This window comes from Periophthalmus magnuspinnatus, chromosome 17, assembly GCF_009829125.3.
Source record: "Periophthalmus magnuspinnatus isolate fPerMag1 chromosome 17, fPerMag1.2.pri, whole genome shotgun sequence".
In the NCBI taxonomy this organism is placed as follows: Eukaryota; Metazoa; Chordata; class Actinopteri; order Gobiiformes; family Gobiidae; genus Periophthalmus; species Periophthalmus magnuspinnatus.
The window spans coordinates 1,348,850-1,376,812 of record NC_047142.1 but is presented as its reverse complement, the minus strand read 5'-3'; the positions used below and the strand labels follow the sequence as shown (position 1 = coordinate 1,376,812).

Here is a 27,963-nt window from a genome sequence, read left to right as displayed (position 1 = left end):
TCATGATTTGTAAAATGAAATATGTGAAATATTTTTGTTTCATTTTTGTTAAAGAAAATTTTTAATAAAGCAACAGAGATTTTTATCCAGAAAAAGACAATTTTGTTTGTTTGTTTGTACGACAAAAATTTCAGCATTGCAATTTGCTTCTTATTTGCCAGGTGGCGCTGTGGTGGCTCTGTCTGTGATGTAAACAAACGATCTCCAGAGGAACCTTGCATTAACTGCCCAAATATTGTTTTGTTTTTTTCAGCTTAATCTGATCTTTCTGGTGATAGATTTGCCCCGACATTCATTTAAATTTTGATTTTGTATTTTTGATTTTTTGATTTGATTGCAGGCCCTGGCACAGGTGTCAGTGATGATCATTCAGATTTACATTTGGACAAACCTTTAAACACCAGACAACAGCAGAAGTTTGTGCAAAGCTTAAACATCCTGTATTTGTGTTTTTATTTAATCTTTCACTTGAACATGATATATACATGAGGTCGTCATTTTGAATATTTACATGATTATTGACATTTCTACACACGTCCCTCACTCCTGTTACGACTGTTGGGACATGACATAGACGTTATTCTTGAAGTCATCGTTGTGTTTCTGTATCAGTGTGAGTGCTGTCGTCCTCTGCTCTGTCTCCAGGATCACGTCATAAGAGTCCAGTCCTCTGAGAGCAGCGTGGAGCTCCAGAGACGACAAGTGCAGAGACGACAGGTGCACGGCCAGTCTCTGGGACAGGCTCTGGGACAGGCTCTGGGACAGGCTGTGGGACAGGCTGTGGGACAGGCTGTGGGCGGGGCCGGCCTCGTTCAGGACTATAGTGCAGTGAGGAAACAGCTGCTCCACAGCAGACACAAACTCCTGAGGGAAACAGAGACGTTACTCAGATTTACTCTCATCTCTGTCCTTTTCAAATGTGGTGATTTATTTCATGTCCGTCAGAATAAACTGACTTCAAATTATAAATCAGATATTACGTCTTGATATTTACTCTTTAAATTACTCTTACTTGGACTACTACTTTGTACTTCCACTTGAGTAATATTATTTTGAAGTAACATTACTCTTACTTCAGTCAAATGTGTGGACTTTTTCTTAATAAGAGCAGACTCCAGGCTCCCCCTATGGGCCGTACCTGTGTGCTGCAGGAGTCGTTTGGGTCCATGCCGATCCACACTGGTCTGTAGAGCCGCTCTGAGCTGTAGAACTGCAGCAGAGACGAGAGAGTGGCCCCCAGGAGCCCAGGGGCCCCCAGCCTCAAGTACAGCCCCCACAGAGCACCAGGCTGCAGGCTCAGGACATCCAGGACGTCCTGCAAGACACGAGAGGAGCCGTCATGAGAGCCGCCGGAGGAGCCGTCATGAGAGCCACAGGTCAGAGTGGTGTTTAAGTGTACTGAAAGACAGGAGTGTGTGACAGGAGTGTGTGACAGGAGCGTGTGACAGGAGCGTGTGACAGGTGAGAGCCACAGGTGAGAGCCACAGGTGAGAGCCACAGGTGAGTCTGAACGAGCTTTAAGTATCTGTTGATATGTGATATCAGCCGATACCAGAGCAGAGCCATTTATTTTATTTAATCAAAAATAAAATAAAACAAAACTGATCTAAAAGTTTATGGAGCCGTTATTTATCTCTCACGATTTATACGTCCAACCAGGAAATCTGTGCAGTTATTCACTTTTCTCCGGGCGTGGCTGTTCAGGTTGTATTACTTTGCCCGGGGCCCATCTCCACAGATCAGATCAGATTTTAGCTGCAAAACTTTCCCCAAATTTTCCATTGAAGTGAATGATTCTCACTGAACCAGAAGAGCCTCCTAAAGAAAGCGTCGTTTTGTCACGTTTACGACTAAAGGGGGCGGGGCCGAATAAGGTCAATACAACATGTTTTAAAAATACTCCGTGAGAATTCTAAAGGCTCATTTACGCTCTACGTTTGAGACACAGACACACAGAGGCTCCGGGTCATGACCGTCCTCTGCTTTGTTCTGTCCGTCCTTTGGCCTGGTCCTGTCACTGCTCCAGACTCACAAAACGCACATGTCCAATCTGAATGACCCATGTGACGTCTGTTGGGACAGTGGCGTTAGTACCTCGAGTGTGAGGGTCTCGGAGCTGTGTCCTGCCTCCAAAGGGGATCCCACATCCCGCACACGGAGAACCAGCATCCCCCCTGCTCCGTCTGCGAGAGGAACACACACACTCAGATTACAAAACTGTTCAAGCTCCGTCTGCGAGAGGATTCACACGATCGGCCTGATGAGAGTGAGGCTGGACACATCATACAGACCCCTGAGAGCAGCTGACAGAGAGGCGCGGTCAGTCACAGTGACCAGGGGAACGCTCAGGCTCCTGCCCCGGTCAGAACGCTCTGTGTGGGAACCAGAGAGGAAGTGGAGCAGGTCTCCTCCAGGGTAGAACCTCCTCAGTCTGCCCTGCTCCTCTGTCACACAGAAAACAGCAAAAGAAAAAGCAAAGCAGTCTGTACAAGAACCACAGGACACAGAACAGGTCAGAAACAAACACACGGACAGATCTGGATTATTTTACTCCACACAGAGCGCGGCTGTGACGTGATGTGTCCTACTCTGAGTTTTAAAAAATGTTACAAAAAATGTGGCTTTTGAAATAAGAAAATCTGCATTAGAAGTGTTCATGTGCAAAACTGACATATTATGCAAGTGTGGGTCCGTGTGGGTCCGTGTGGGTCCAGCTCTTACCCACAGCCTGTTTAAAGTGGATCAGTGTGGGTTCATAGATGTCGTAGTAGACTCTCGCTGGGTGACTGTTGTCCCTCACAAACAGGAGGTCGTCCACAGTGGGAGAGGTCGAGCCCTGCCACAGAGTCAGACTGAACCTGCACAGCAAAGGCATCGTGTTACGTACTGATCCTTAGAGTTGAAGTAGAGTTTGAGGTTTTAGTATCATCACATCCATATATCACACTCAATACTGCAGCACAAGAAACATCAAACTCAGTCTTAATGAAAAAATAAGGTGCTTGTTTAAAGTTGTTTTTGTTTTGTTTTTTGTATATTCACTTCCTCAAATCCTCCAGCCTTTGCTTGGTCAAGAAATTATAATAATTATAATAATATATCGTACTTTATATATTTGATGTCTTGATGTTTGTAAAAGAAAGTAGTAAAAATAAAGAAAACCCTTTGACTGGTGTAAATATCACAGATGTGGCTGACCTGGAGGACTGACTGAGGAGCCAGCTGATGTGAGGCCACCCCCGACGCACGTACAGGGACTGGATGGGAAAGGTCACCTGACACACACATCATATAAAAGATTATGATGCTGTATCTCCCCCTGCAGGTCAGGAGGAGGCAGTGCAGCCTCAGCACAGACTCAGCCTCATCACAGACTCGGCCTCATCACAGACTCAGACTCATCACAGACTCGGCCTCATCACAGACTCAGACTCATCACAGACTCGGCCTCATCACAGACTCGGCCTCATCACAGACTCGGCCTCATCACAGACTCAGACTCATCACAGACTCATCACAGACTCAGCCTCATCACAGACTCGGACTCATCACAGACTCGGACTCATCACAGACTCGGACTCATCACAGACTCGGACTCATCACAGACTCAGACTCATCACAGCCTCATCACAGACTCAGCCTCATCACAGACTCAGCCTCATCACAGACTCATCACAGACTCAGCGTGTGATCACAGTGTGAGATGACAGTGTGTGACCTTTGACCTTCTGTGGGAGGTCCTTCACGATGGCGTACATCTCCTCCATCATGGCTCTGTTGTAGATCCCGAGAACCTGCACACAGCACAAACATCACGAGTGTTTCCTCTCGACATATGACAGATTCTACCACAAGTGTGAAGTTTTATCTCTCGCTCTGGCGGTTTATGAAAACAGACGCTCTGCTGTACTTCAGTACTTTATGATCTTATAGATATGATAATATCACAGTCACTGGGAGCATTTAGGTTCATGTTTACTTTATTAATCCCTCATGAGGGAAATTCATTTTCTGTTTTTGCCGAGATCCTGAGTAGAGCCTCGGCCTGAAGGATTTGACCTATTGTACAGAGAGAACATGCAAACTCCACACAGACACAGAGAGAACACACAAACTCCACACAGACACACAGAGAGAACATGCAAACTCCACACAGACACAGAGAGAACACACAAACACATTGTGTACTTTATTTTACAACAACAGCCTTTGGTTTGAAGCTGAACCTTCTGTATTTTCTGCTGAAGCTGCACATGTTTCAGTGTCTGGTGTCTCTGTGTGTCTCTGTGTGTCTCTGTGTGTCTGTGTGTGTCTCTGTGTGTCTGTGTGTGTCTCTGTGTCTCTCTGTTTGTCTCTGTGTGTCTCTGTGTGTCTCTGTGTGTCTCTTACCATCCATCCAAGAGACAAAGTGACATCTGGAAACTTCTCCTGAACCAGCTCCAGGAACCTGCAACAAAATGAGTAAGAAAACACAACTGTAACATTTATATAATATTCTATGTCTGAATGATTCAATACGTCGTGAGATTATAAACTGCACAGAGTCTGGAGGATTTTCTTAACTCTGGACATTCAGATACTTTGACCTGGTCTCAGCTTTTATCCGTGTTCTAGTTGTTGTCTCTCGACGTGAGGCTCCTCCCTGTCCCTGTCTCCCTCTTGTCTCCTCCCCTGGGCGTGGTCTTACCTGAGCTGACAGATGACACACCTGGATCCAGTTTCCCTCATCACCTACAGTAGAAGAAGTCTGGTTTTTCATCCGCTCCTCACCATTTTGTCTCCTCCAGTGAGTAGATGTGTTTGACTTGAGCGTCTTTGTCTCACAGAGGCTTTGTCCTGTGTCCAGGTCCCTCTGTTTTTGGAGTGATTCATGTTTGAGCAATCGCTTATTTTCAAGACGCCGGCTGCACTTACTGCTCCGTGCTTACTTTGTTCTGTAATTTTATTTTCTTAATGGGTGATACTTGTAGGATTTGGCAGTGTTGCGTGGTCATTTTGCTGTCCATAGGGGGCGCCAACAGCATGCGGCGCTTTGTGATGATGTTTACAGTGCAGTTTTCTAATGCAGAATCAACAGACTTGTTTCTTTTATTCAGTGGTTTTAGATGAATATTGTGATTTAAAATGTGTAAATTAAATCAGAATGATCCACAGACATGAGAACCATAGAGACACAAGCTCAACAGGTCTGATTTAAAGCCTCATGTTTTTGAGTGAAATCTCTAAACCTCTGACTGTAGAACATAAACAGAGTGTGAGCCCGTGTCTTACTGTGTCCCGTTGACCGTGGGGATGAACCCGGGCACCAGGGGGTCCTTGAGGACGTCTGCGTTGAGCCACACCGGTCTGCGGATCCCTCGGGTGCTGTTCTTCTGACTCAGCAGGGACAGGGACAGACCCACGGACGCCAGCGACTTAAAATCCAACTTGATCCCTGCAAACCGAACGGTAAGATACACATGAGTCTGCCCACACGTCCACAGATCTGACACGGTACGAAACAAGACACAATAAGACGCACGAGGGACGCACCGAGCCGATCCTGTTTGGACATTTACATCGACGTAATAAAGTCTCAGAATGTTTGAACTTTTATTTATACAAAGTTGTTGTGTGGTTATTTGACAGATAAATCGATGCTTCGTAAACATTTGGATCAGTTGTATCTAATTTTATTTTTGTTTAAAGGTAAATGCTGTTTTCAATCTCTGGTATTGGTTGACACTTAAAGCTGTAGTACGGGATAAGTATTAATCCAGCAGCTGTTCACACAAGTGTCCTCAGGCAAGACGAGATAATGCTAATCAGGAACTCAGGCTGAAGAGGAGCCACGTCACAGCGACACAACGACACAACGAGATAATGACACAACGACACAACGAGATAACGACACAACGAGATAACGACACAACAACACAACGAGATAACGACACAACGAGATAACGACACAGCGACATGACGACACAACGAGATAACGACACAACAAGATAACGACACAACACAACGAGATAACGACACAACGAGATAACGACACAACGAGATAACGACACAACGACACAACGAGATAACGACACAACGAGATAACGACACAACGAGATAACGACACAGCGACACAACGACACAACGAGATAATGACACAACGACACAACGAGATAACGACACAACGAGATAACGACACAACAACACAACGAGATAACGACACAACGAGATAACGACACAGCGACATGACGACACAACGAGATAACGACACAACAAGATAACGACACAACACAACGAGATAACGACACAACGAGATAACGACACAACGAGATAACGACACAACGACACAACGAGATAACGACACAACGAGATGACGACACAACGAGATAACGACACAACGAGATAACGACACAACGAGATAACGACACAACGAGATAACGACACAACGAGATAACGACACAACGACACAACGAGATAACGACACAACGAGATGACGACACAACGAGATAACGACACAACACAACGAGATAACAACACAACGACACGATGAGATAATGACACAACGAGATAACGACGCAACGAGATGACGACACAACGAGATAACGACACAACGAGATAACGACACGAGATAACGACACAACGAGATAACGACACAACGAGATAACGACACAACGAGATAACGACACAACGAGATGACGACACAACGAGATGACGACACAACGAGATAACGACACAACACAACGACACGACGAGATAATGACACAACGAGATAACGACGCAACGAGATGACGACACAACGAGATAACGACACAACGACACAACGAGATAACGACACAACGAGATAACGACACAACGAGATAACGACACAACGAGATAACGACACAACGAGATAACGACACAACGACAACGAGATAACGACACAACGAGATAACGACACAACGAGATAACGACACAACGAGATAACGGCACAACGAGATAACGGCACAACGACAACGAGATAACGACACGAGATAACGACACGAGATAACGACACAACGAGATAACGACACAACGACACGAGATAACGAGATAACGACACAACGAGATAACGACACAACGAGATAACGACACAACGAGATAACGACACAACGAGATAACGACACAACGAGATAACGACATAATGACATAACGACACAACGAGATAACGACATAATGATTTAAAGTGGATCTATTGTGTCTCTATGGTTCTCATGTCTGTGGTTCATTCTGTTATAATTTACACATTTTAAATCACAATATTCATCTAAAACCACTGAATAAAAGAAACACTCCAGCTGATTTCAACTTAAACTGCAGTGTCCAGTGGAGCCGACGTCGCCGTAAACGTCATCACAACAAAGCGCCGCATGCTGTAGCGCCCCCTATGGACAGATCACACTAGAGCAGCACGTTTTCTTTACATTTGCGCCAAAATGACGACGCGACGCCGCAGAATCCTACGAGTATCAACGATTAAGAAAATAAATAAATAAATCAATGAAGACAAACGGCTCTAACGTGGTTAAAGTTGCTTTTGCAGAACTCGTCTGATTTAACATGAGTCTGAGCCGCTCCATCTTTATTAAATAACATCGTTTTATAGATTCCTGTGATCTCGTCTGAAACGCAGCAGTACCTTTCCTGGACTCCAGCACCGCGTCCAGCCATTGGTCCAGCGTGTTGTCACTCGTCACGTTGGGGGGGTGGGCCATAATGGGGACTGGCTTCTGATTGGCTGTTCCAAATCCGTGTAGAGTGACATCAGCCTCCAGGATCATCGCGTCACCTGCAGAGAACAGGGTTTTACTTTTACTGCGACTTTCTTTCTTTCAAATTCAAAGCTGGACTTATGTTACTTTTTTCCGGAGCCTGACGCCTGCTCACCTGTTACTACTCTGCCTGGAATGTTCCGTAGTGGAATTAAACTTATCTTTCTTGCTTTTATTACTTAACGACCCTCCACCAGAAAAAAACGACATAGCTCCTTGAATATTAACAATCGCCTACATGCAAAATAGCAAACAAAAAAAAAGTAAAGGTGAACTATGAAACATTTCTGCTTGTTTCCGGGGAGATGTTATTGCTTGCCTGGAATGTTCCACAGTATAACATTAAAATAGCAATTTTGCATTTGTTCTTTGTTGTTCAAGTTTTTATTGCTCAAAATGAAACAGGGACTTTTCCTTTGGGGGGTCGCCTCTGTGCAGATCTGACCTGTAACTTGGCCTAAGCTTGATACTTACAGATCTTCCTGGAGACAGTAAAGTTTACTGTGGAACATCATAGGCAAAGCAATAAGCAGAGGCGGACTCTCAACCTGAATGTTACATAGTGCAGCTTTAAAGAACTTTAGGTCCTGTATCGCACAAAACTGACTCTTGCAGCTTTAATCCATGTCTAATGATGTTTCCTCCTCAAAAACAGACCTGGAGTTGTGTTTTGTTTCATTCACACATGTTTGAGTCACTAGTAAACGCTCTGTTCCACCTTGTGATGTCATCAAGTGGTAGTTTTCAAGTGAACAGCTCCTTTTACCTTCAGTTCAGTCGAGATAAGTGACAACTCCAGGACTGAAATGATCCAAATGATTCTATAAATGAAGGTGTGTGGAGTTTAAAAACACAGCGGAGCACTTCCTGTATCACCACATGATGACATCACAAGGTGGAACAGAGCGTTTTCAGTTTGAGAGAAGAACTCAATCATGTGTGAATGAAACAAAACACAGCTGAAGGTCTGTTTGTGACGAGGACGCAGAGCAGAGTGTGTGTTTAAAGCTGCACTTGTGTAAACGTCGGTGTCATAAATCCACACGTTCTTACTTGCCAGCGCCCTGTTCATCTCCTCTTTGCCGTTCGCTCGGTGGAACCATGTCGCCAACAGTGCGTCACGTTTGCTGATGTCACCAGACTGAACCAGGAAGTCCAACATGTCTCCACCAGTGGAAAACGAGAGATCTGGAACGCTGGGATCTGATTGGACAGAAGGCTGGAGTTACAAAACCGTCAAACTGTATTTGAACATCCTTTGTTCCTTTTGTTAACTTGATGTGCTAAAACAGTTAACATAATTATAGAGTTAGCGTAATTATATTTAAGGTTTAACAAAAATCCTGCAAAGCTCTTTCTAGTTTTTAATTTAGTTGAAGTTTATAATTTGAGTCTTTGACATATGTAAATAATCCCAGAACTGTTAACCATAAAACCAAACCTAAACTGCAAAATCAGTAAAATCAGTAAAATGAAACTAATATTTTTTGACAAAGCAAACAATGGGTACAAATATATATTTAGTTGAGTTATTTCACTTTTTACTTACTGTATTTGATTCTGTGGGTTTATAAAATGTTCAAAGTAGAAAAAATACAGAAAAAAACACATTAAATGAGACGGTGACTGGTGTATGTCACTGGAGTTGCTCTGAAACACTGAAATAACCTCATTTTTACATGGTGACAATAGCTGTGCTGCTAATTTGCCTTTTAAATATTCTTCACTCCCCATGGCTGCCAGGAGAGGGCGCCAGACAAACATTAAAATGGAAAGACAAGGCAAAATATCAGTTCATAAACATCCAAACCCCAGGTCGACAGGGAGCAAAAGGCAAAATATATTATAATAAAACATTAATTTGACTCATTTGAATTTTGTGCAGTGCATGATGGGAGCAAACCTGTTTTCCCCAAGAGCAGAACCAAAGGGACGATGATGGCGACCGACAGAAGCACGAGTCCAGATGTGACACAGACGATGACGAGCTGCTGCCGGGACAGACACATGTCCTGTGTCCTGGACAAACACGTTTAAATATTTAAAATATAAATGATCAGGTACATTTACTCAGGTCACTGTAAATTTCAAATATATAAGCAAATGGTCAGAGGGAGTACTTTACTCAAGTAACTTTTTAAAGAAATTGTACTTTTCTATCAGCATACTTTTACTCAGGGCTGCTCAGACTTTTTCAGTTTGTGAGCTACTTTTAAAAAGATCTACCACCTAATACAAAAATGTGAAACATATATTTATTTGTAAATGTATTATGAATTCTTACATGTACAGTGTATTTTGATGTACATGAGATAAAACTGCACAACAACTGAACTTCTCACATGTTCATAATGACTTGGATGATGATTTCTGCTCTGACACTGAACAGAATCAGTGATGCAGAGTTCGGGCAGAAGCTTCTGACAAACAGGAGTAAAATTACATTTTTCGTTTGAAAGTGATAAGAGATAATCATGTTGATTACGGTTTTGTCTTTTTATATAGCCATAAAAATCATGTTAAACGAAGTATCAGAATTTACTGCACAGGACAACAGAGGCAGATTAATGTAATGACGTAAAATATTTATACAGCCCCATGTCTCCACTTTGAGACGCCGTTTGAATTTACATGAAGCACAGGCGGAGTTACGCTGCTGAAAGTCCGCAACCTGCTCCATCTGCGACGAGAGGACCCGAGGATATAGGGTTAAACTCACGCTTGTTTATGCAGCGACATGATGTGACCTCGGGGTCAGGTGTGACCTGACTGTCCTGTATATTAGTCATGTGACTGGATGACGGGACGTAATCGACACAAAATGCCTTGGACGTGATGAACAGCTCTGCTTTTACTTGAGTAATATTTGTATTGCAGTAACTGTCCTGTTCCTGGAGTAAAAGTGTTTTCCTCTTCTCTGTGAGTCTAATTTATTTATTTATCACATTCATTTTAATGTGACGACACGCGCACAAACTAAAGGGAAGATAACAGCCTGTAAATCTGTTAATATAAATAATTATACATTTACACTCTGTACATGCTAACATGCTAATGCTAACATGCTAATGCTAAACGGCGCTAGCTACAGTGAATGTGAAATGCTCACGTTACCTGTCGTGTTTTGGCACATACAGTCTCTGTTTTAATGGCTCATTCTGGCAGTTTAAGTATTTAAAATGTGAGCCACATGTGAATTAGACCCAGTTTAATGCAGCTTCTGTCTGAATATCCTGTAGTTTGTGATTAGCCGCTAAGCAGCTGAAGGACTTTTACAAACACTTTGAGTAGTTAATGTATTAATATTGTGCATTTATGAATTATGTGTACCATTGTGATGTGCATCTAGAGTTTATTTATATATTGCAATGATGTTAATATAAAACCCAACACTGAAACTGTCTTATACAGACAGGCTCCTTCTGTTTGATCTGAACATCTGAGCTGCAGTGTCCAACAGACTCTGCGTCATGAGCAACACTGATGTGGTAAGAGGCAACAGCACACACTCCACACACTCCACACACTCCACACACAGCACACACTCCACACACTCCACACACTCCACACACTCCACACACAGCACACACTCCACACACTCCACACACTCCACACACTCCACACACTCCACACACTCCACACACTCCACACACAGCACACACTCCACACACTCCACACACTCCACACACTCCACACACTCCACACACACTCCACACACACTCCACACACTCCACACACTCCACACACAGCACACACTCCGCACACTCCGCACACTCCGCACACTCCGCACACTCCGCACACTCCGCACACTCCAGCACACTCCAGCACACTCCAGCACACTCCACACACTCCACACACTCCACACACTCCACGCACTCCACGCACTCCACGCACTCCACACACTCCACACACTCCACACACTCCAGCACATCTGGACTCACACATTTCCCTTGTATCGTTTGTAGTTTTTGCATGAACTCCCCCTGCAGGTGGAGTCTTGTGAGTGCAGTCTGGGTCACATACACACAGTTTTTTCCTTGTACAGACACTATTCCTTGTGAGACATCAGAAACATGATGAAAACAGACCAAATCTATTTTAAAAGTGAAATAGTATAAATCTTTTGGTAAACACAAATATGTAATAATGTAAATAAGGTTTTCTTACTCTTTTTGTACTCTTTGATGAATAATGTCACGGATAATAAAAACTATCCACTGTCTAGTTCTATAATGTTCTGACTCGGCTACGGCAGAATTCTGTGACTGTTTTATATCAGGAAATACCCGAATACAAGAACTGAGAATACAGATGTTCAGAGTAATACATGACAGTACTTGATCATGTAGTTTTATGTTTGAACTGCAGAATTTTAGTGAGAATAAACAAACACAGCTCTTGTGGTCAGGCAGTCTCTCTAATTAAACAATAAATAAATGCAGAACAACAAAAATAAGGCTGTTCATGTTTTTACACTATAATATAACGCAACTCTGTGTAAAAGTATTCAGAATATTCACAACACAGTACTCTGATTGGACCAGAACACTGACTGCAGTATTCTCTATTTAAATGAATACATTTTCAGAGTATTCTTCCATCACTGGTTGGGTTATATATCAGACATGAGAAACACTCAAAATAAAAAATACATAAATGAACATTATCCAGCACATCATAAATCTTCTGATTTCGTACACTGGTAAATTCATGTTGATTATTCATATAATTGTGTTACCTGTCTGCAGTGTGTTTGTCCTCCTTCTCCATTGTGTTTGCAGATGATCTGCTCTGACTCTGATCTGAAGCTCATGTAGATCCTCTGGTCAGATAACAGCTCTATCAGCCCTGGACTCTGGACACAGGTCAAAGGTCACACACACAACAGCTGTTATCATGTAAGGTGTTTGACAAAGCCCTGGCAGACTGTAACAGGATTTACACAAGAAAATACTCAACGGATTATGTTTAAAGTGGTTTTCCATCCATGTTCGGAGCAACGGCTCTACTCCGAGCTCCTCCTGTGTCACTGAGCTCCTCGCCCCATCTCTCAGGGAGCGCCCAGCCACCCTGTGTTTATTTATTTCTTCATTTGACAGGGACACTGTATCTTAATGAACATTTGCAATTACAATGTAAATATGACACATTATAGTGGTAGAAGAATACTCTGAAAATGTGTTTAGTTACAAAATACTCTAATACTCAGACCCAGAATACACAAACTAAACTGTATTTTGTAACATATTCTGATACATGGTCCAATCAGAGTACTGTGTTGTGAATACTCTGAATACTTTTACAGAGTTGCATTATATTATAGTGTATTATTATTACATATTATGACAAACAGCTTTATTTTTGTTGTTCTGTATTTATGTTTAATTAGAGACAAAAATCATACACACATTTCATTAGTATTTGTCCCATTGTCTTTAAACTGTGTGACTTGGGTCAAATGTTTTGAGTTCCTCCTATAAACTTCTCACAATAGTTGTCTGGAGTTTTGTCCCATTCATCCAGACAGAACTGGTGTAACTGAGTCCAGTTTGTGTCCGTCTCACTCGCACAGGCCTTTTCAGGTCTGTTCATACATTTTCAACAGGACTGAGATCAGGACTTTGTGATGGACACTCCAAAACATTGACTTTGTTATCCTTAAGCCTCTTTGTCATCCTTAAGTCACTTTGTTATCCTTAAACCTCTTTGTCATCCTCAAACCTCTTTGTTATCCTTAAGCCTCTTTGTTATCCTTAAGTCACTTTGTTATCCTTAAACCTCTTTGTCATCCTTAAGCCTCTTTGTCATCCTTAAGTCACTTTGTTATCCTTAAACCTCTTTGTCATCCTCAAACCTCTTTGTTATCCTTAAGCCTATTTGTTATCCTTCAGGTCATTGTCCATTTGAAGACACATTTGTTGCTTTAACTTCCTGCTGATGTGTTGAGATGTTGCTTCAGTTTTTTCACATAATGTTCTTTCCTCCTGATGCATCTGTTTTGTGAAGTGCACCAGTCCCTCCTGCAGCAAAACAGCCCCACGACACGATGCAGCCACCCCCGTGTTTCACAGTTGGGATGGTGTTTCTCAGGCCTTTTTCCTCCAAACATAACGAGGCTCATTATGGTCAAACAGTTCAGTTTCAGTTTGTTCAGACACAGGACATGTCTCCAAACATGAAGCTCTTTGTCCCTGTTACAAACTATCCTCTGTGTTTTTTCTGTTTCTTTTGGAGTCATGTCCTCTTCCTGCAGAGTTTCCTTTCAGTCCATGTCGGTACAGTCCCCGTTTCACCTCGAAATGAAGAATCTTGAAATAGCTTCTCTGGATTCTACACCTGTAAACCAGCGGGGATGATGCAAACACCTGTAAACAAAACAAAAAGCATGATTTTTTGTTTGTTTTTTTGCACAGTAAAAGATGTGTCCTTACTGTGAGCGGGCTCGCATCTCCATAAACCTGACTCTTATTTGGGCTTTTCCTGCTTGTCTCCATGGAAATGTTCCTTTGGCTTTAATTATCCACTGTATCGCATAAAATTTATTCTATTTGGAGTTTCCTGAAGTTTTTATTTAACTTTCTGTTTCCATGGAAACATTCAGGCGCCGTGCCACATGAACCTTTAAAAATAAAACAACATTTGTATTATAATAATAATAATAATTATTATTATTATTATTCACACTGCTGGTCCCAGAGTCAGGACTAAACCAGGACTAAACCAGGACTAAACCAGGACTAAACCAGGACTAAACCAGGACTAAACCAGGACTAAACCAGGACTAAACCAGGACTAAACCAGGTGAATCAGTGTTTGAGTTTTGTGCAGTTTAAACCTGACACTTTCTTCCTGAAGATGTGAGACAGGACTCGACTTTGACATGTTTAAATTCAGGCTCAGTTCTGTTCATCTGCTGTGACTGAAAGAGTTTTATTTTGGACTTTTCCATTTTAATGTTCATTTTATGATGATTTATGTTTTAATTTGTTGTATTGTGATTTTAATGTCTTTCTTATTCTGTAAAACACTTGTATATGAATTGTGCTGTAAAATAAAGTAATGATCAGTCTGTAGCAGCACCACGTGTCTCGTTGCTAGGGAGACCCTCGCGTCTCGTTGCTAGGGAACCACCTCCTGAGTCCACAGAGCGGCTTTAAACATGTCCACCGCCCCGGGACGAGACGAGCGGAGGAAGAAACTCGTGCTCAGGCCGTACGTCACATCTGTACTAAATCTACAAGCTAACGCTACATGCTAACGCTACATGCTAACGCTCATGCTAACGCTCATGCTAACACTCTGCCGTCTCTTGTTCTGGCGCAGCTCGTCGAGGACCGTGTCCGTGTCCCAGAGCAGACTCACGGGCAGCAGACTCACCGGGAGCAGGAGGAGCCTCGGAGCGGGCAGTAAACTCCTGGACAAGAGCGCCCCCTCCAGGCAACACGTGCGGGTACAACACAGCCACGTCATTTATGTACTCATTATGTACTCATTCTATACTCATTTATATACTCACTATGTACTCATTATATACTCATTTATATACTCATTATGTACTCATTATATACTCATTATGTACTCATTATATACTTATTATAACTTATTGACAGTGGTGAAGAAGAATAATAGAATAATTTAAGGATATAATTAGTCACAGAAAACAGTGTATTTTGTCCTGTGTTCTGTCACATGGTTCATCAGAGTACTGTGTTGTGAATACCCTGAATACTTTTACACAGTGGCTCTATATTATAGTGTAAAAACATGACATTTAATCACAAACTGTGTTTTTGTTGCTCTGTCTGTTGTGAATTCATTTACATAAATGTTTTCTGAATACTACTAAATGAAAAAGTACCAGAATACACTTACTCAAAATGAGTATTCAGAATATGTATTTCCAGCACATGGTTCAGTTACTTCCCAACACTGACCATGGATATAATAAGAACTTATCTCACTTAATCTTAATCTAATCATATCTAATTGATCTACTTATTAATATTATGGTTTCATGCTCAGAGTCATGATCAGCCTCAGTTATTCAGACTCAGGTTTCACATGGACAGTTATGGTTCACTTAGTATTGTCTTGTTCATAGTCCTTGTCGTTCTTTGCAGTTTTAGTACAAACGAGGTCTATGTGCAGCTTCCTGTGGCAGGTGTGTCACAGGTGGGACATGACCCCTCCAGGTTGGACTTGGGGCTGTTTGAAATGTGACTGTGGCTGAGTTTATGTGTTTATTCCCACTTGAATTATGTATTTCTGAAAACTCCTCAGAGAAGCACTGTCCCCTCTGTAACTCTGTGCAGGTGTTTGATGAAGAGGGGAATGATGTCACTCCCCAGCCTCTCCACCAGGGGGAGAGTGGAGCGGGGCCCCCCAAAAGCAGTCGCTTGTTTCTGGATGAGATCTCGGCCGGGCTCAGTCTGGAGCAGATGACCTCCACAGGCAGCAGCTACAGCCTGCCCTTCTCCAGGTGAGTGGGGCTACACCAGACAGAGTTCCCACGTGTCCTTGGCCTATTTTCCCAACATGGAAAATGAGAAAACGTTCAGATGTCCTGGAAAATATATATTCTGTCCTTGACAGTGTCTCCAACCTTGATTGCTCCTGTTACTTAATCATCACAGTAAAAAAATGTTTTTTATTGAAGTAACTCATTTAAAACCCACCAAAATGCAGAAAATCACACAAATGTGTCCAAGATTCTCCCCTGGCATCACGTTAGAACAAACACGTGAACCCAAACATACTAACTTCAGAAAGTATTTTGTGTTTACTACTTATTTTCCATATAATTTAAGTTTGACCATAAGTCTCTATAGGCTTGTCTGATTTAAGTTTTGTGTGTTTTGTCTTGTCCAGGTCCATTTTAAGCAGCAGTAAATTCTCCAGTCAGTCGTCCATAGATTCTGTGAACCTTGAAACAGAAGAAGGTTTCTCCAGACGAGACCTGCTGGTCCAAATACCAGGTCTGAGTGTTTCCACAGGTCTGTCCTCCTGCTGCTGTCTGTGATGTTCACCTGAGCTGTTTAGTGTCATGTGACATACTCAAACATAAGGTCTTATAGCTGTGCTCTGCTCACAGGATGGAGTGAGGTTTATTCTACCTTAAATCTTTATAACATCATTTATCAGTTGTTTTTTTAGTACATGTTCTTATTCTCCTGCTGTTCTTGAACTTTACGTTGCAACACTGTAATTTCCACGTTGTGGGACAAACAAAGGTTTGTCTTATCTTTATTCTTAATTGTGTAATTCTTAAATATTTCAGACGTTCAGACTAAGAAGCCTCCAGTGAAGGAGGAGACGACAGGACAGAGTCTGGACGACCTGCTGAACGTGGACCTCACAGAGACGGACACAGTGTCACTGCTCGACCTGCCGTCCATATATGTGTCCACTGAGGCAGAAGACGCTCAGAGCATCACGTGAGCTCACCTGTCCTCACCTGTCCTCACCTGTCCTCACCTGTCCTCCCTGTCCTCACTGTCCTCACCTGTCCTCACCTGTCCTCACCTGTCCTCACCTGTCCTCATCTGTCTGTCCTTACTGTCCTCAGTATGAGAGGTTTTAAAGTAGGGCTAAATCATATACTGTATATATATATATATTATATATATTATATATATATATATATATATATATATATATATATAAATGGACATAGCTAACCTTTTTATTTCACTATTGTGTCTGTAAATCAACATATGAACATTAATAACAGACAAATCAGGTCCTTCTTTCCTCGAGGTCGCTCCTGTTAGCGTTAGCAACAGGTTTGATTGACAGGGTAGGAGAGGCGGGGTCTGGAGGACTAAAGGGGAGAGTGAGGGGGGAGGAGGGGGGAGGAGGGTCTGGACAGTGTGACTGGTCAAACACAGCGGCTCTCAAACTATTTACACCAAGTACCACCAAAGAAACAAATCAACTTTCTGGGTACCACCATATTTAAACGAGATCTTTAACAGGACGATTCTACTAATCCAGGACTAACCCAGGTCCAAAAGTGGAGTCCAAAACAGAAATGATCCAAAGGAGGACAGAAAATGAGACAAACTCACAGACTGAAGGAGCTCCTGTCCCACCTGTTCCACATGTCCCACAGTTTGAGAAACAACAGGTGTCCACAGTTGAAACTCCGCCTCCACAGCCAGGTGTTTGTGAAACACCTGGCCGTGGTCAGGGCAGTGTTTTGTGACGTCACTTAGGCGTGTTTGACCAGAAACCTGCAGATTTACCCAGTTTGCACAAAGAAGACGTTACCACAAAATACAACATCAGCATTAAAACGCGCTGTGGTCCTACATGTGACGTGACGTGTGTGTGACATGTGACGTGTGACGTGTGTGTGTCCAGGGAGAAGAATAAGACGTACACTGAGATCTGCAAGAACAGACCTGGCAACGAGAAGTACACAGAGCGATCGGCACAGACTCTGCACCCTCAGAACAAACACAAACTGACCCAGAGCGACAGTGTGACCACCACAGAGACAGGTGAGACCCAGAGGAGACACCACAGAGACAGGTGAGGCCCAGAGGAGACACCACAGAGACAGGTGAGGCCCAGAGGAGACACCACAGAGACAGGTGAGGCCCAGAGGAGACACCACAGAGACAGGTGAGGCCCAGAGGAGACCAGAGACAGGTGATAACCAGGGGAAAGAAAGATTCATGCAGAGATTTTACAAATACTACAGTTGTTTATTCAAAGTGTAAAGGTAAAAAAACACAAAATAACACTGTTTTGTTTCAATACTTGTTCAAATGAGTATCTAGTTTCGATCCTCATTTGAAGATTAGATTTTCAATGCAGGTATCCAGTTTTCCGTAGCTAAATATTCACTGATGATGTTGTTTGTTTGAACAGACAGATGGAGAGTGCTGTGTGGTGGTGTTTTCCATGTGTGCTTACGTCTTGTCCGATCCTCAGGTACGTTTGTTTCCACCTGGGAGATGTTTGACTCACTGTCTGGTCTGGAGCAGGAGGGGGCAGTGGGAGCAGAGACAGAGCCTGACCACCAGGGGGCAGAGGGGCTCCTGACCTCCAGTGGGGCCGAGCACAGTGCCTCTCTGGGGAGCTCCAGTGGGACAGGTAACGCACTCCTCCATCTACAGACAAAAGAGACAAGTTGTACTCGAGTAAGAGTAACATTACTTCACTGGAGTAAAAGTGCAGTTCCTCTTCTCTCTGTGAGTCTAAAGTGTCTGGAGCTTTAACAAAATGAACATTTGTGTTTCTTCACATTTAGTTTGGATCATTTTTGTGACTTATTTCATGTTTTGTCACATTCACCAAAATTATAAATCAGATGTTACTCTTTAAGTTTCTCTTACTTTAGTGGTACTTTTCCCAAATTACTTTTACTTGAGTCATTTCTTGGACCACTACTTTGTACTTCTACTTGAGTGATATTATTTTGAAGTAACGTTTGAAGTAACTCTTACTTTTTGGCTACTCTACCGTCTGCTGTTCACTCTGGCATTGTTTGTAAAGAGTCTTTGAATGTCCAAAACAGCGGTAAATAAGTCTGGTGTATTATTATTATTATTATTATTATTACTATCCCCTCGTGTGTTCAGAGAGCGCCACGAGCTCCATGAGGGACCTGGAGGTGTGTGTGAGTGAGGCTGAGGTGCAGTCTCTCCTGAGCGGGGACACGCTGCTCCACAGTCTGATGGTGATGGAGAGGAGCCTCGTGGCCAACACTCTGCAGGACAAACTGGCGGCCTACAGACTGCTGCCCGTCCTACCAGGTACCACGGCCCTCGGAACAATCTGACACTAATGCACATGAAAACTAGTATTTAAACTACATCGTTGGTAAAGTATCGATACTGAAAAAGTCCCACTGACAGAAATGAACCTTTCCTGAATCTGTTTATACTTATACTTCACAAGTATAAGACACACAGGCTAGTATAAACACACACACACACACACGGACCACTATGAACCTGCTGGACTAAACCAAGACTGAACCAGGACCAAACAGGGTAGTACACAGTATATTGTTGTATATTTTATCATCGTTGTGTCAGAATCGGTATCGAGTATTGAGTCTATTCCTTAGTATTGAAATGGAGTTTAAATGTTGGTATCGAACAGCAGTATCGGATGTGAGTCAGAGCAGCTGTAAAGTCATGTTTGTATTTCATTTATTTGTTAAAAGAGCTGTTTTTTCTATGTTCTTGTCGAGATAAATGCTCTTTACGTCCTGCATTTTGTGGTAAAAGCTGCGAAATAAGAACAAAAATATTTGAGACAATAATCTAACGCTCTAATCTATTCATTTTATAACACACCAGCTACTGACAGTCACCTTTTTATGTTTTAAAAAAGCATTTCAAGAACACAGTTAATACTTTACAGTGACATCACACTGGGGATGTTCTACATGTATCTCTATGATGGAATGTTCAGCATTTACCACGGAGAAACAATGCACACATTAGAACACTGATGTCAGAAAGTTTTATGATTATCTGAAAACTCAAGAAAAAATACAAAAGTGATTTAAAGAGCTGATGTCCAGGAGCCTGTGGTCAGTCTGAGCTCATGGTCCAGTTCAAGAGTTTGATTTTACACAAAAAGGTGAAAGTGACTCACTGAAAAACTGTTGGCTAATGCTAATGCTAATGATAATGCTAGCTTGTGACTGTAAGTTTATGTGAGGGACTTGTTTAATCAGCTCACCTGTTGTAGTTCAGATAAGTCAGTTCTTTCTGGTCAGATTGTGTTAAAACAAAGCTCAGATTAAGTCTAACAGAGCTTCAGACAGAGCAGTGCCTCCAGTTAGCACCACACCCCCAGGGACAATGTTGATGACATGAGCCTCTAAGTATCAATAAGCACAACATGTTCTGTTTAAAGCTGTGAACCTGACTCTGCTGCAGACCCAGACTCTCCGTGTGCAGCTCCTCAGACGTCTCCTGAGGCCTCAGGTCCAGCTCTGGTCCACCTCTGGTCCTTCTCCTGTGACCTGACTCTGGGCCGCAGGGTCAACAGCCTGGTCTGGAACAAGAACAACCCGGTATGTGCACGAAGAAGCACGCAACACAGAACTTTATTATTAAAGCGCCCATATTACTCTGTTCTTGTGTCGTTTCCTCGTCACACACAGACCTGGAGTGTGTTTTGTTTCATTCTCACATGTTTAACACACAAACCAGCAGATTTAGACTGAGCTCTTCTCTCAAACTGAAAACACTCTGTTCCACCTTGTGATGTCATCATGTGGTGATACAGGAAGTGCTCCACTGTGTTTTTAAACTCCACCTTCACTAGAATCATTTGGATCATTTCAGACCTGGACTTTCCAATCGTTACTGAAGAAAAACTACTGTACGTTTATATTGTTTTAATGGCAGTGGCTCATTGGCGCCCCCTGTGGGCGGGGCTGTACCTGCTGCTCGTGTGTGTCAGGCCTCAGTCTGTGAATAATAACTCACTCTGTTGTGTTGTGTGTAGGATCTGTTGGCTGTGGGTTATGGAGCGTCAGAGAGCGGCTCCTCTGCAGGTCTGATCTGCTGCTGGTCCCTCAAGAACCCGACGGTACAACAGACAAGGACTGTGTGTGTGTGTGTGTGTGTGTGTGTGTGTGTATATATATATATATATATATATATATCAGCATTAATGATGATTTACATAGACACAGTAGAAGCTCCTTCATTTATAAATAAAGTAATTTTAGTCCAAATGTGAAACCAACAGAAGAGACTCCACAGTTTGTTTTTATTGGATGTTTGTTTAAATGTTTGTTTCGATGTTTCGATTGTTTCGATGTTTGTTTAAATGTTTCGATGTTTGTTTCGATGTCTATTTGAGTTGTTGTGTTTTTCTGTTTTGTTTTCGCTGCAGTGGCCGGAGAGAGTGGTCCCCTGTGACAGTCCGGTCACTGCTCTGGACTTCTCGGTGAAAAGCCCGTGTCAGCTCGCCGTGGGGATGGAAGACGGGACGGTCATGATCTGCAGTGTCCACAGTCCCCAGAGCAACACCTCTGTCCTCCACAGCAGGTCAGGGGACAGTCCCACACATGGACACAAGTATAAGACACATGGTCGAGTGTAAACACACACACACACACACACACACGGACCACTATGAACCTCCTGCACACTGAGGATCACACACACATAACACACACATAACACACATAACACACACATAACACACATCGAATAGAACGACTACATCTGTTTAATGTTAAAACACTTGGTGCTCATTTCGTTTGGTTCCAGGGCGTGTCCTCACAAACACGTGGCCCCAGTGCTCCAGGTGAAGTGGACCCTGCAGGACGTGGGTCTGAGAGACGACAAGGACGAGGCTCTGGTCTCCGCCGCAACAGACGGACGGATCTGCAAGTGGTTTGTGTCCAACAACGGACTGGACTGTACAGGTGACACTACACTACTGTGTGTACTACTGTGTACTACTGTGTGTACTACTGTGTACTACTGTGTGTACTACTGTGTACTACTGTGTGTACTACTGTGTACTACTGGAGTGTAGTGTAGGTGTTACTACTGTCAGAGGTGGGTAGAGTAGCCAAAAAAATGTACTAAAGTAACATTACTCTGACTGTTGGTGGTGAAGAGGAGGAGGTGGAGAGGCTGAGGTGGTCGATGGTTTTGCTGCATCTGCAGTGAAAATGGACTATCCATCCATCCATCCATCCATTTTCTTCCGCTTATCCGGGGCCGGGTCGCGGGGGCAGCAGTCTAAGCAGAGACTCCCAGACTTCCCTCACCCCGGACACGTCCTCCAGCTCCTCCGGTGGGACCCCAAGGCGTTCCCAGGCCAGAGAGACATAGTCCCTCCAGCGTGTCCTGGGTCTTCCCCGGGGCCTCCTCCCGGTGGGACATGCCCAGAACACCTCCCTAGGGAGGCGTCCAGGAGGCATCCCGAGCCACCTCAGCTGGTTCCTCTCAACGTGTAGGAGCAGCGGCTCTACTCCGAGCTCCTCCCGTGTGACCGAGCTCCTCACCCTATCCCTAAGGGTGCGCCCGGCCACTCTGCGGAGGAAGCCCATTTCAGCCGCTTGTATCCGCGATCTTGTCCTTTCGGTCATGACCCAGAGCTCATGACCATAGGTGAGGGTAGGAACGTAGATTGACCGGTAAATCGAGAGCTTCGCCTTCCGGCTCAGCTCCTTCTTTACCACAACGGACCGATACAGCGACCGCATCACTGCAGACGCTGCACCGATCCGCCTGTCAATCTCACGCTCCATCCTTCCCTCACTCGTGAACAAGACCCCGAGATACTTGAACTTGAACACAGTCGAATGCCTTCTCCAGATCCACAAAACTCTGCGGAGGAAACTCATTTCAGCTCCTGCTCCGGTCATACAGGGACCGGACAGCCCTTAGCAAAGAGCCCCGGACCCCATACTCCCAGAGCACCCCCCAAAGGACACCACGAGGGACACGGTCGAATGCCTTCTCCAGATCCACAAAACACATGTGGACTGGTTGGGCATACTCCCATGAGCCCTCGAGGACCCGATGGAGAGTATAGAGCTGGTCCAGTGTTCCACGACCAGGACGAAAACCACACTGCTCCTCCTGAATCCGAGGTTCGACTATCGGTCGGATTCTCCTCTCCAGCACCCTGGAATAGACCTTACCGGGAAGGCTGAGGAGTGTGATTCCCCTGTAATTGGAACACACCCTCCGGTCCCCCTTCTTATACAGAGGGACCACCACCCCGGTCTGCCATTCCACAGGTACTGTCCCCGACCGCCACGCGATGTTGCAGAGACGTGTCAGCCAAGACAGTCCCACAACATCCAGAGACTTGAGGTACTCAGGACGGATCTCATCCACCCCCGGAGCCTTGCCACCGAGGAGCTTGCCAACCACCTCAGTGACTTCAGCCAGGGTGATGGACGAGTCCGCCCCTGGGTCCCCAGATTCTGCTTCCTCCTCGGAAGACGTGACAGTGGGATTGAGGAGATCCTCAAAGTATTCCTTCCACCGCCCGACAACATCCCCAGTCGAGGTCAGCAGCTCTCCACCCGCACTGTAAACAGTGTTGGTGAAGCACTGCTTTCCCCTCCTGAGGCGTCGGACGGTTTGCCAGAATCTCTTTGAGGCCGTCCGATAGTCCTCCTCCATGGCCTCCCCGAACTCCTCCCAACCCCGAGTTTTTGCCTCTGTGACTGCCCGAGCCGCGGCACGCTTGGCCTGCCGGTACTCATCAGCTGCCTCAGGAGTCCCACGAGCCAACAAGGCTCGATAGGACTCCTTCTTCAGCTTGACGGCATCCCTAACTTCCGGTGTCCACCACCGGGTTCGGGGATTGCCGCCGCGACAAGCACCACAGACCTTACGACCACAGCTACGAGCAGCCGCATCGACAATAGAGGTGGAGAACATGGCCCACTCGGAGTCCATGTCTCCAACCTCCCCCGGGATCAGGGAGAAGCTCTCCCGGAGGTGGGAGTTGAAGACCCCCCTGACAGAGGGCTCTGCCAGACGTTCCCAGCAGACCCTCACAATACGCTTGGGCCTGCCAGGTCTGTCCGGCTTCCTCCTCCGCCAGCGGATCCAACTCACCACCAGGTGGTGATCAGTTGACAGCTCAGCCCCTCTCTTCACCCGAGTGTCCAAGACACGCGGTCGGAGGTCAGATGACACGACGACAAAGTCGATCATCGACCTCCGACCTAGAGTGTCCTGGTGCCATGTGCACCGATGGACACCCTTGTGCTCGAACATGGTGTTTGTTATGGACAAGCTGTGACTAGCACAGAAGTCCAATAACAAAACACCGCTCGGGTTCAGATCGGGGAGGCCGTTCCTCCCAATCAGGCCCCTCCAAGTGTCACTGTCGTTACCCACATGGGCGTTGAAGTCCCCCAGGAGAACAACGGAGTCCCCGGTTGGTGCACTGTCTAGTACCCCTCCCAGGGACTCCAAGAAGGCCGGGTACTCTGCACTGCTGTTTGGCCCGTAGGCCGACACAACAGTGAGAGACCTGTCCCCGACCCGAAGGCGCAGGGACGCGACCCTCTCGTTCACCGGAGTGAACCCCAACACGCAGCGGCTGAGCTGTGGGGCAATGAGCAAGCCCACACCAGCTCGCCGCCGCTCCCCGCGGGCAACGCCAGAGAAATGGAGAGTCCAACCCCTCTCAAGAAGTTGGGTTCCAGAGCCCAAGCTGTGCGTGGAGGTGAGGCCGACTATATCTAGCCGGTAACGCTCAACCTCCCGCACAAGCTCAGGCTCCTTCCCCCCCAGCGAGGTGACATTCCATGTCCCCAGAGCTAGTCTCCATGTCCGGAGATCCGGTCGTCGAGGTCCCCGCCTTCGACTGCTACCCGGATCTCTCCGCATCCGCCCCTCATGGCTCCTCCCGCAGGTGGTGGGTCCACGGGAGGACGGCCCCACGTCGTTTCTTCGGGCTGGGCCCGACCGGGCCCCGTGGGGAAAGGCCCGGCCACCAGGCGCTCGCTGCCGAGCACCCACCCCAGGCCTGGCTCCAGGGTGGGGCCCCGGTAACGCCGGTCCGGGCGACGTAACTGGCCTTGTTCTTTTCTTCTTCATGTGAGGCTTCTGAACCGCTCTTAGTCAGACCCGTCTCCCAGGACCTGTTTGCCATGGGTGACCCTACCAGGGGCATGAAGCCCCCGACAACATAGCTCCCAGGATCATTCGGGTGCTCAAACCCCTCCACCACGTTAAGGTGGCGGTTCGGGGAGGGGAAAATGGACTAAGAAATAAAATATTAAATAAGTAAATGGATAGAAGAAAAGAGAAGAGACGTGTGTGACGAGACGTGTGTGACGAGATGTGTGTCAATGTACTTTTTTGGCAGAGAATAAATGAACACAGATAATAATCCTGTGTAACCAGAGGCCCAGGACCTCAGGACCTCGGGACCTCGGGACCTCAGGACCTCTACTGGAGGCAGAGGACAGTTATACTCTGACTTCAGTGTTTAAGAGCTCATATATTTTTCTTACAGACATGATGAAACTGAAAAGAGTCAAAAGTGCTAAAAAGCTCAGCACCGAAAAGACGACGGACACGAAACCTGAGAACATCCTGTCAGCGCTGACCCCGGGAATGTGCGTCCACTTCCATCCAAAGGTACAACATCATTCAAGAAGTGAGTCACATGTAACGAAACATGTACATGTGACGGAAATCAGACACTAAATGAGACTAAAACTAGAATCAAAACTAGAATCAAAACTAGGATCCAGACTAGAATCTCATTTGAACAAGTTTTGATACTAAAAAAAGCCACATCAACAGGACAGAAATGAAGCTTTTCCAGAATCTGTTTATACTGATGTGTCTCTGTCACAAGAGTAAGACACATGGACTAGTACACACACACACACACACACACACCCACACACACCATGGACCACTATGAACCTACTGCACACTGAGGATCACACACTAAATTGAGTTTGCAGTTTTAGTATCATGACACTAGTCACGTTTGTGTAACATTTTGTCCTCACTTGTGTTGTACTGTGTCTGCGTGTGTGTGTGTCTGTCGGTGTGTGTGTGTGTGTGTGTGCAGGAGTCGGGCGTGTACCTGGTGGGGACGTGGGAGGGGCTTATTCACAAATGCTCCTCCTCCAACACTCAGCAGTACATGGACACGTACAAGAAACACTTTGTGAGTACTTGTGTGTTTTCATGTGTGCGTCTGTGTGTGTGTTTTCTGTGTGAAGTGTATAGATGTTTTCAGTGCATTAAAATGACCTTTAAAAACTCTGGGAGAAGTCACCTCTCCACAGATGTAACTTGTAAACAAAACAAAGTGGAAAGTGGATCTTTCAGAAAAGTGCAGATAGTGCAGCTGAGATTAAATGTAGAAACATGTTTTCTACCTTATATAGAGTGTGTTGTGTGTACAGTGTTGTGTGTATAGTGTGTTTTGTACAGTGTGTCGGTTGTTCCAGGGCCTGGTGTTGGGCGTGTGCTGGAGTGTTGTGTGTACAGTGTTTTGTGTGTCTATTGTGTTGTGTGTATAGTGTGTTTTGTCCAGTGTGTTGGTTGTTCCAGGGCCCGGTGTTGGGCGTGTCCTACAGTCCTCTGTGTCCTGGCGTGTTCCTGAGCTGCTCTTCTGATTGGACGGTGCAGTTGTGGACAGAGGAGCGTCTGACTCCTGCTCTGAGCTTGTCGTCGGGTCACAGGGCCGTCCTGGCGGTGCAGTGGTCTCCTAAAGCCGCCGCCGTGTTTGGAGCCGTCAGCGAGACTGGACTGGAGATATGGGACCTCCAGAGCAGCATGTGAGGCAAAGTCCACTCTGATACTAAAGAATCGACTCTGTGCTCGATACTGAGTCTGATTCTCCAGTGACGAGTTTAAAAGCTCAACACAAAGTATTTTTATTACACCATGTGACCTGACGCTCTGAGAAAACTATTCAGGAAAGAACACATTTTAATGAAAACAATACACACACACACACACACGTGTGATTATTGAAGTGTGTGTTTCAGCTTGGACCCCCTGGTGGCGCTGGCGGCCCCTCCGTCGCTCAGCCTGACGTCTCTGCTCTTCACGTCCCACACAGACTGTGCTCTGGTGGGGGACAGCGGGGGACGAGTGTGTGTGTATCTGCTCCGTGACGTGTACGGGACCGAGGGGCCACAGGTAATAATAATAATAATAATAATACATTTTATTTGTATTGCACTTTACACTTCAGAGAAATCTCAGAGGTAACAGCACGACTAAAGTGTATTTGATCAAACAGATGTTATGATTGTGTCGTGACTGTTTTTTGACGAGCAGAGCGTCAAAAAACAGTGAAACACATTGTTTTAGGTGAATACAGCATTTTCAAAATGATAAAATAAAACATGGAGATTTAAACATGTGTTACAGTAAATACTCCCTCTTTAAAATCTGTTTGTTGTACTTGTGATAAACTGCACATTTCCAGTGACCAAAGTGTTGGTGTGTTCCAGGTGGAGGTGTTGGAGGACATCATCCACGCTTCTATTTCCAGATGAAGATCCAGAAACAGGACGTTTGTGTGATAAGTGTGACCATGCAGCTTTCAGAGGAGCACTTTGTCCATCTTTGTCCATAAAGGCGTCTGGAGACAGAAAGTCTCACGATTATTACATTTTAAACTCCATTTCAAAACTAAGGAATAGACTTGATACTCAACACCGATTCTGATACAATGATCATAAACACACAAGGAAACTCTT

General features: G+C 44.9%; 2 protein-coding genes across 2 annotated transcripts; one reads left to right on the top strand and one right to left on the bottom strand.

Annotated features, from left to right (window-relative positions):
- Nucleotides 1-490: 490 nt before the first annotated feature.
- On the bottom strand, nucleotides 491-12,551 carry fam151a (family with sequence similarity 151 member A). The gene is made up of 13 exons (XM_055228550.1): nucleotides 12,505-12,551; nucleotides 9,670-9,785; nucleotides 8,820-8,969; nucleotides 7,634-7,783; nucleotides 5,272-5,434; nucleotides 4,390-4,447; nucleotides 3,726-3,794; nucleotides 3,199-3,275; nucleotides 2,722-2,858; nucleotides 2,292-2,444; nucleotides 2,095-2,183; nucleotides 1,139-1,315; nucleotides 491-864 (listed from the first exon to the last, which is right to left on the bottom strand). The coding sequence occupies exons 1-13, from the start codon at nucleotides 12,534-12,536 to the stop codon at nucleotides 550-552; spliced, it is 1,686 nt and encodes a 561-aa protein (XP_055084525.1). The 5' UTR covers nucleotides 12,537-12,551; the 3' UTR covers nucleotides 491-549.
- Nucleotides 12,552-14,925: 2,374 nt separating this feature from the next.
- On the top strand, nucleotides 14,926-27,759 carry dnai4 (dynein axonemal intermediate chain 4). Its single transcript, XM_033982770.1, has 17 exons — nucleotides 14,926-14,978; nucleotides 15,090-15,216; nucleotides 16,079-16,245; nucleotides 16,635-16,741; nucleotides 17,044-17,200; nucleotides 18,129-18,268; nucleotides 18,705-18,866; nucleotides 19,355-19,528; nucleotides 20,669-20,805; nucleotides 21,243-21,326; nucleotides 21,636-21,790; nucleotides 22,016-22,173; nucleotides 25,746-25,870; nucleotides 26,316-26,414; nucleotides 26,804-27,030; nucleotides 27,244-27,397; nucleotides 27,715-27,759. Exons 1-17 carry the CDS (start codon nucleotides 14,926-14,928, stop codon nucleotides 27,757-27,759), a joined length of 2,271 nt encoding a protein of 756 aa, XP_033838661.1.
- Nucleotides 27,760-27,963: the final 204 nt, after the last annotated feature.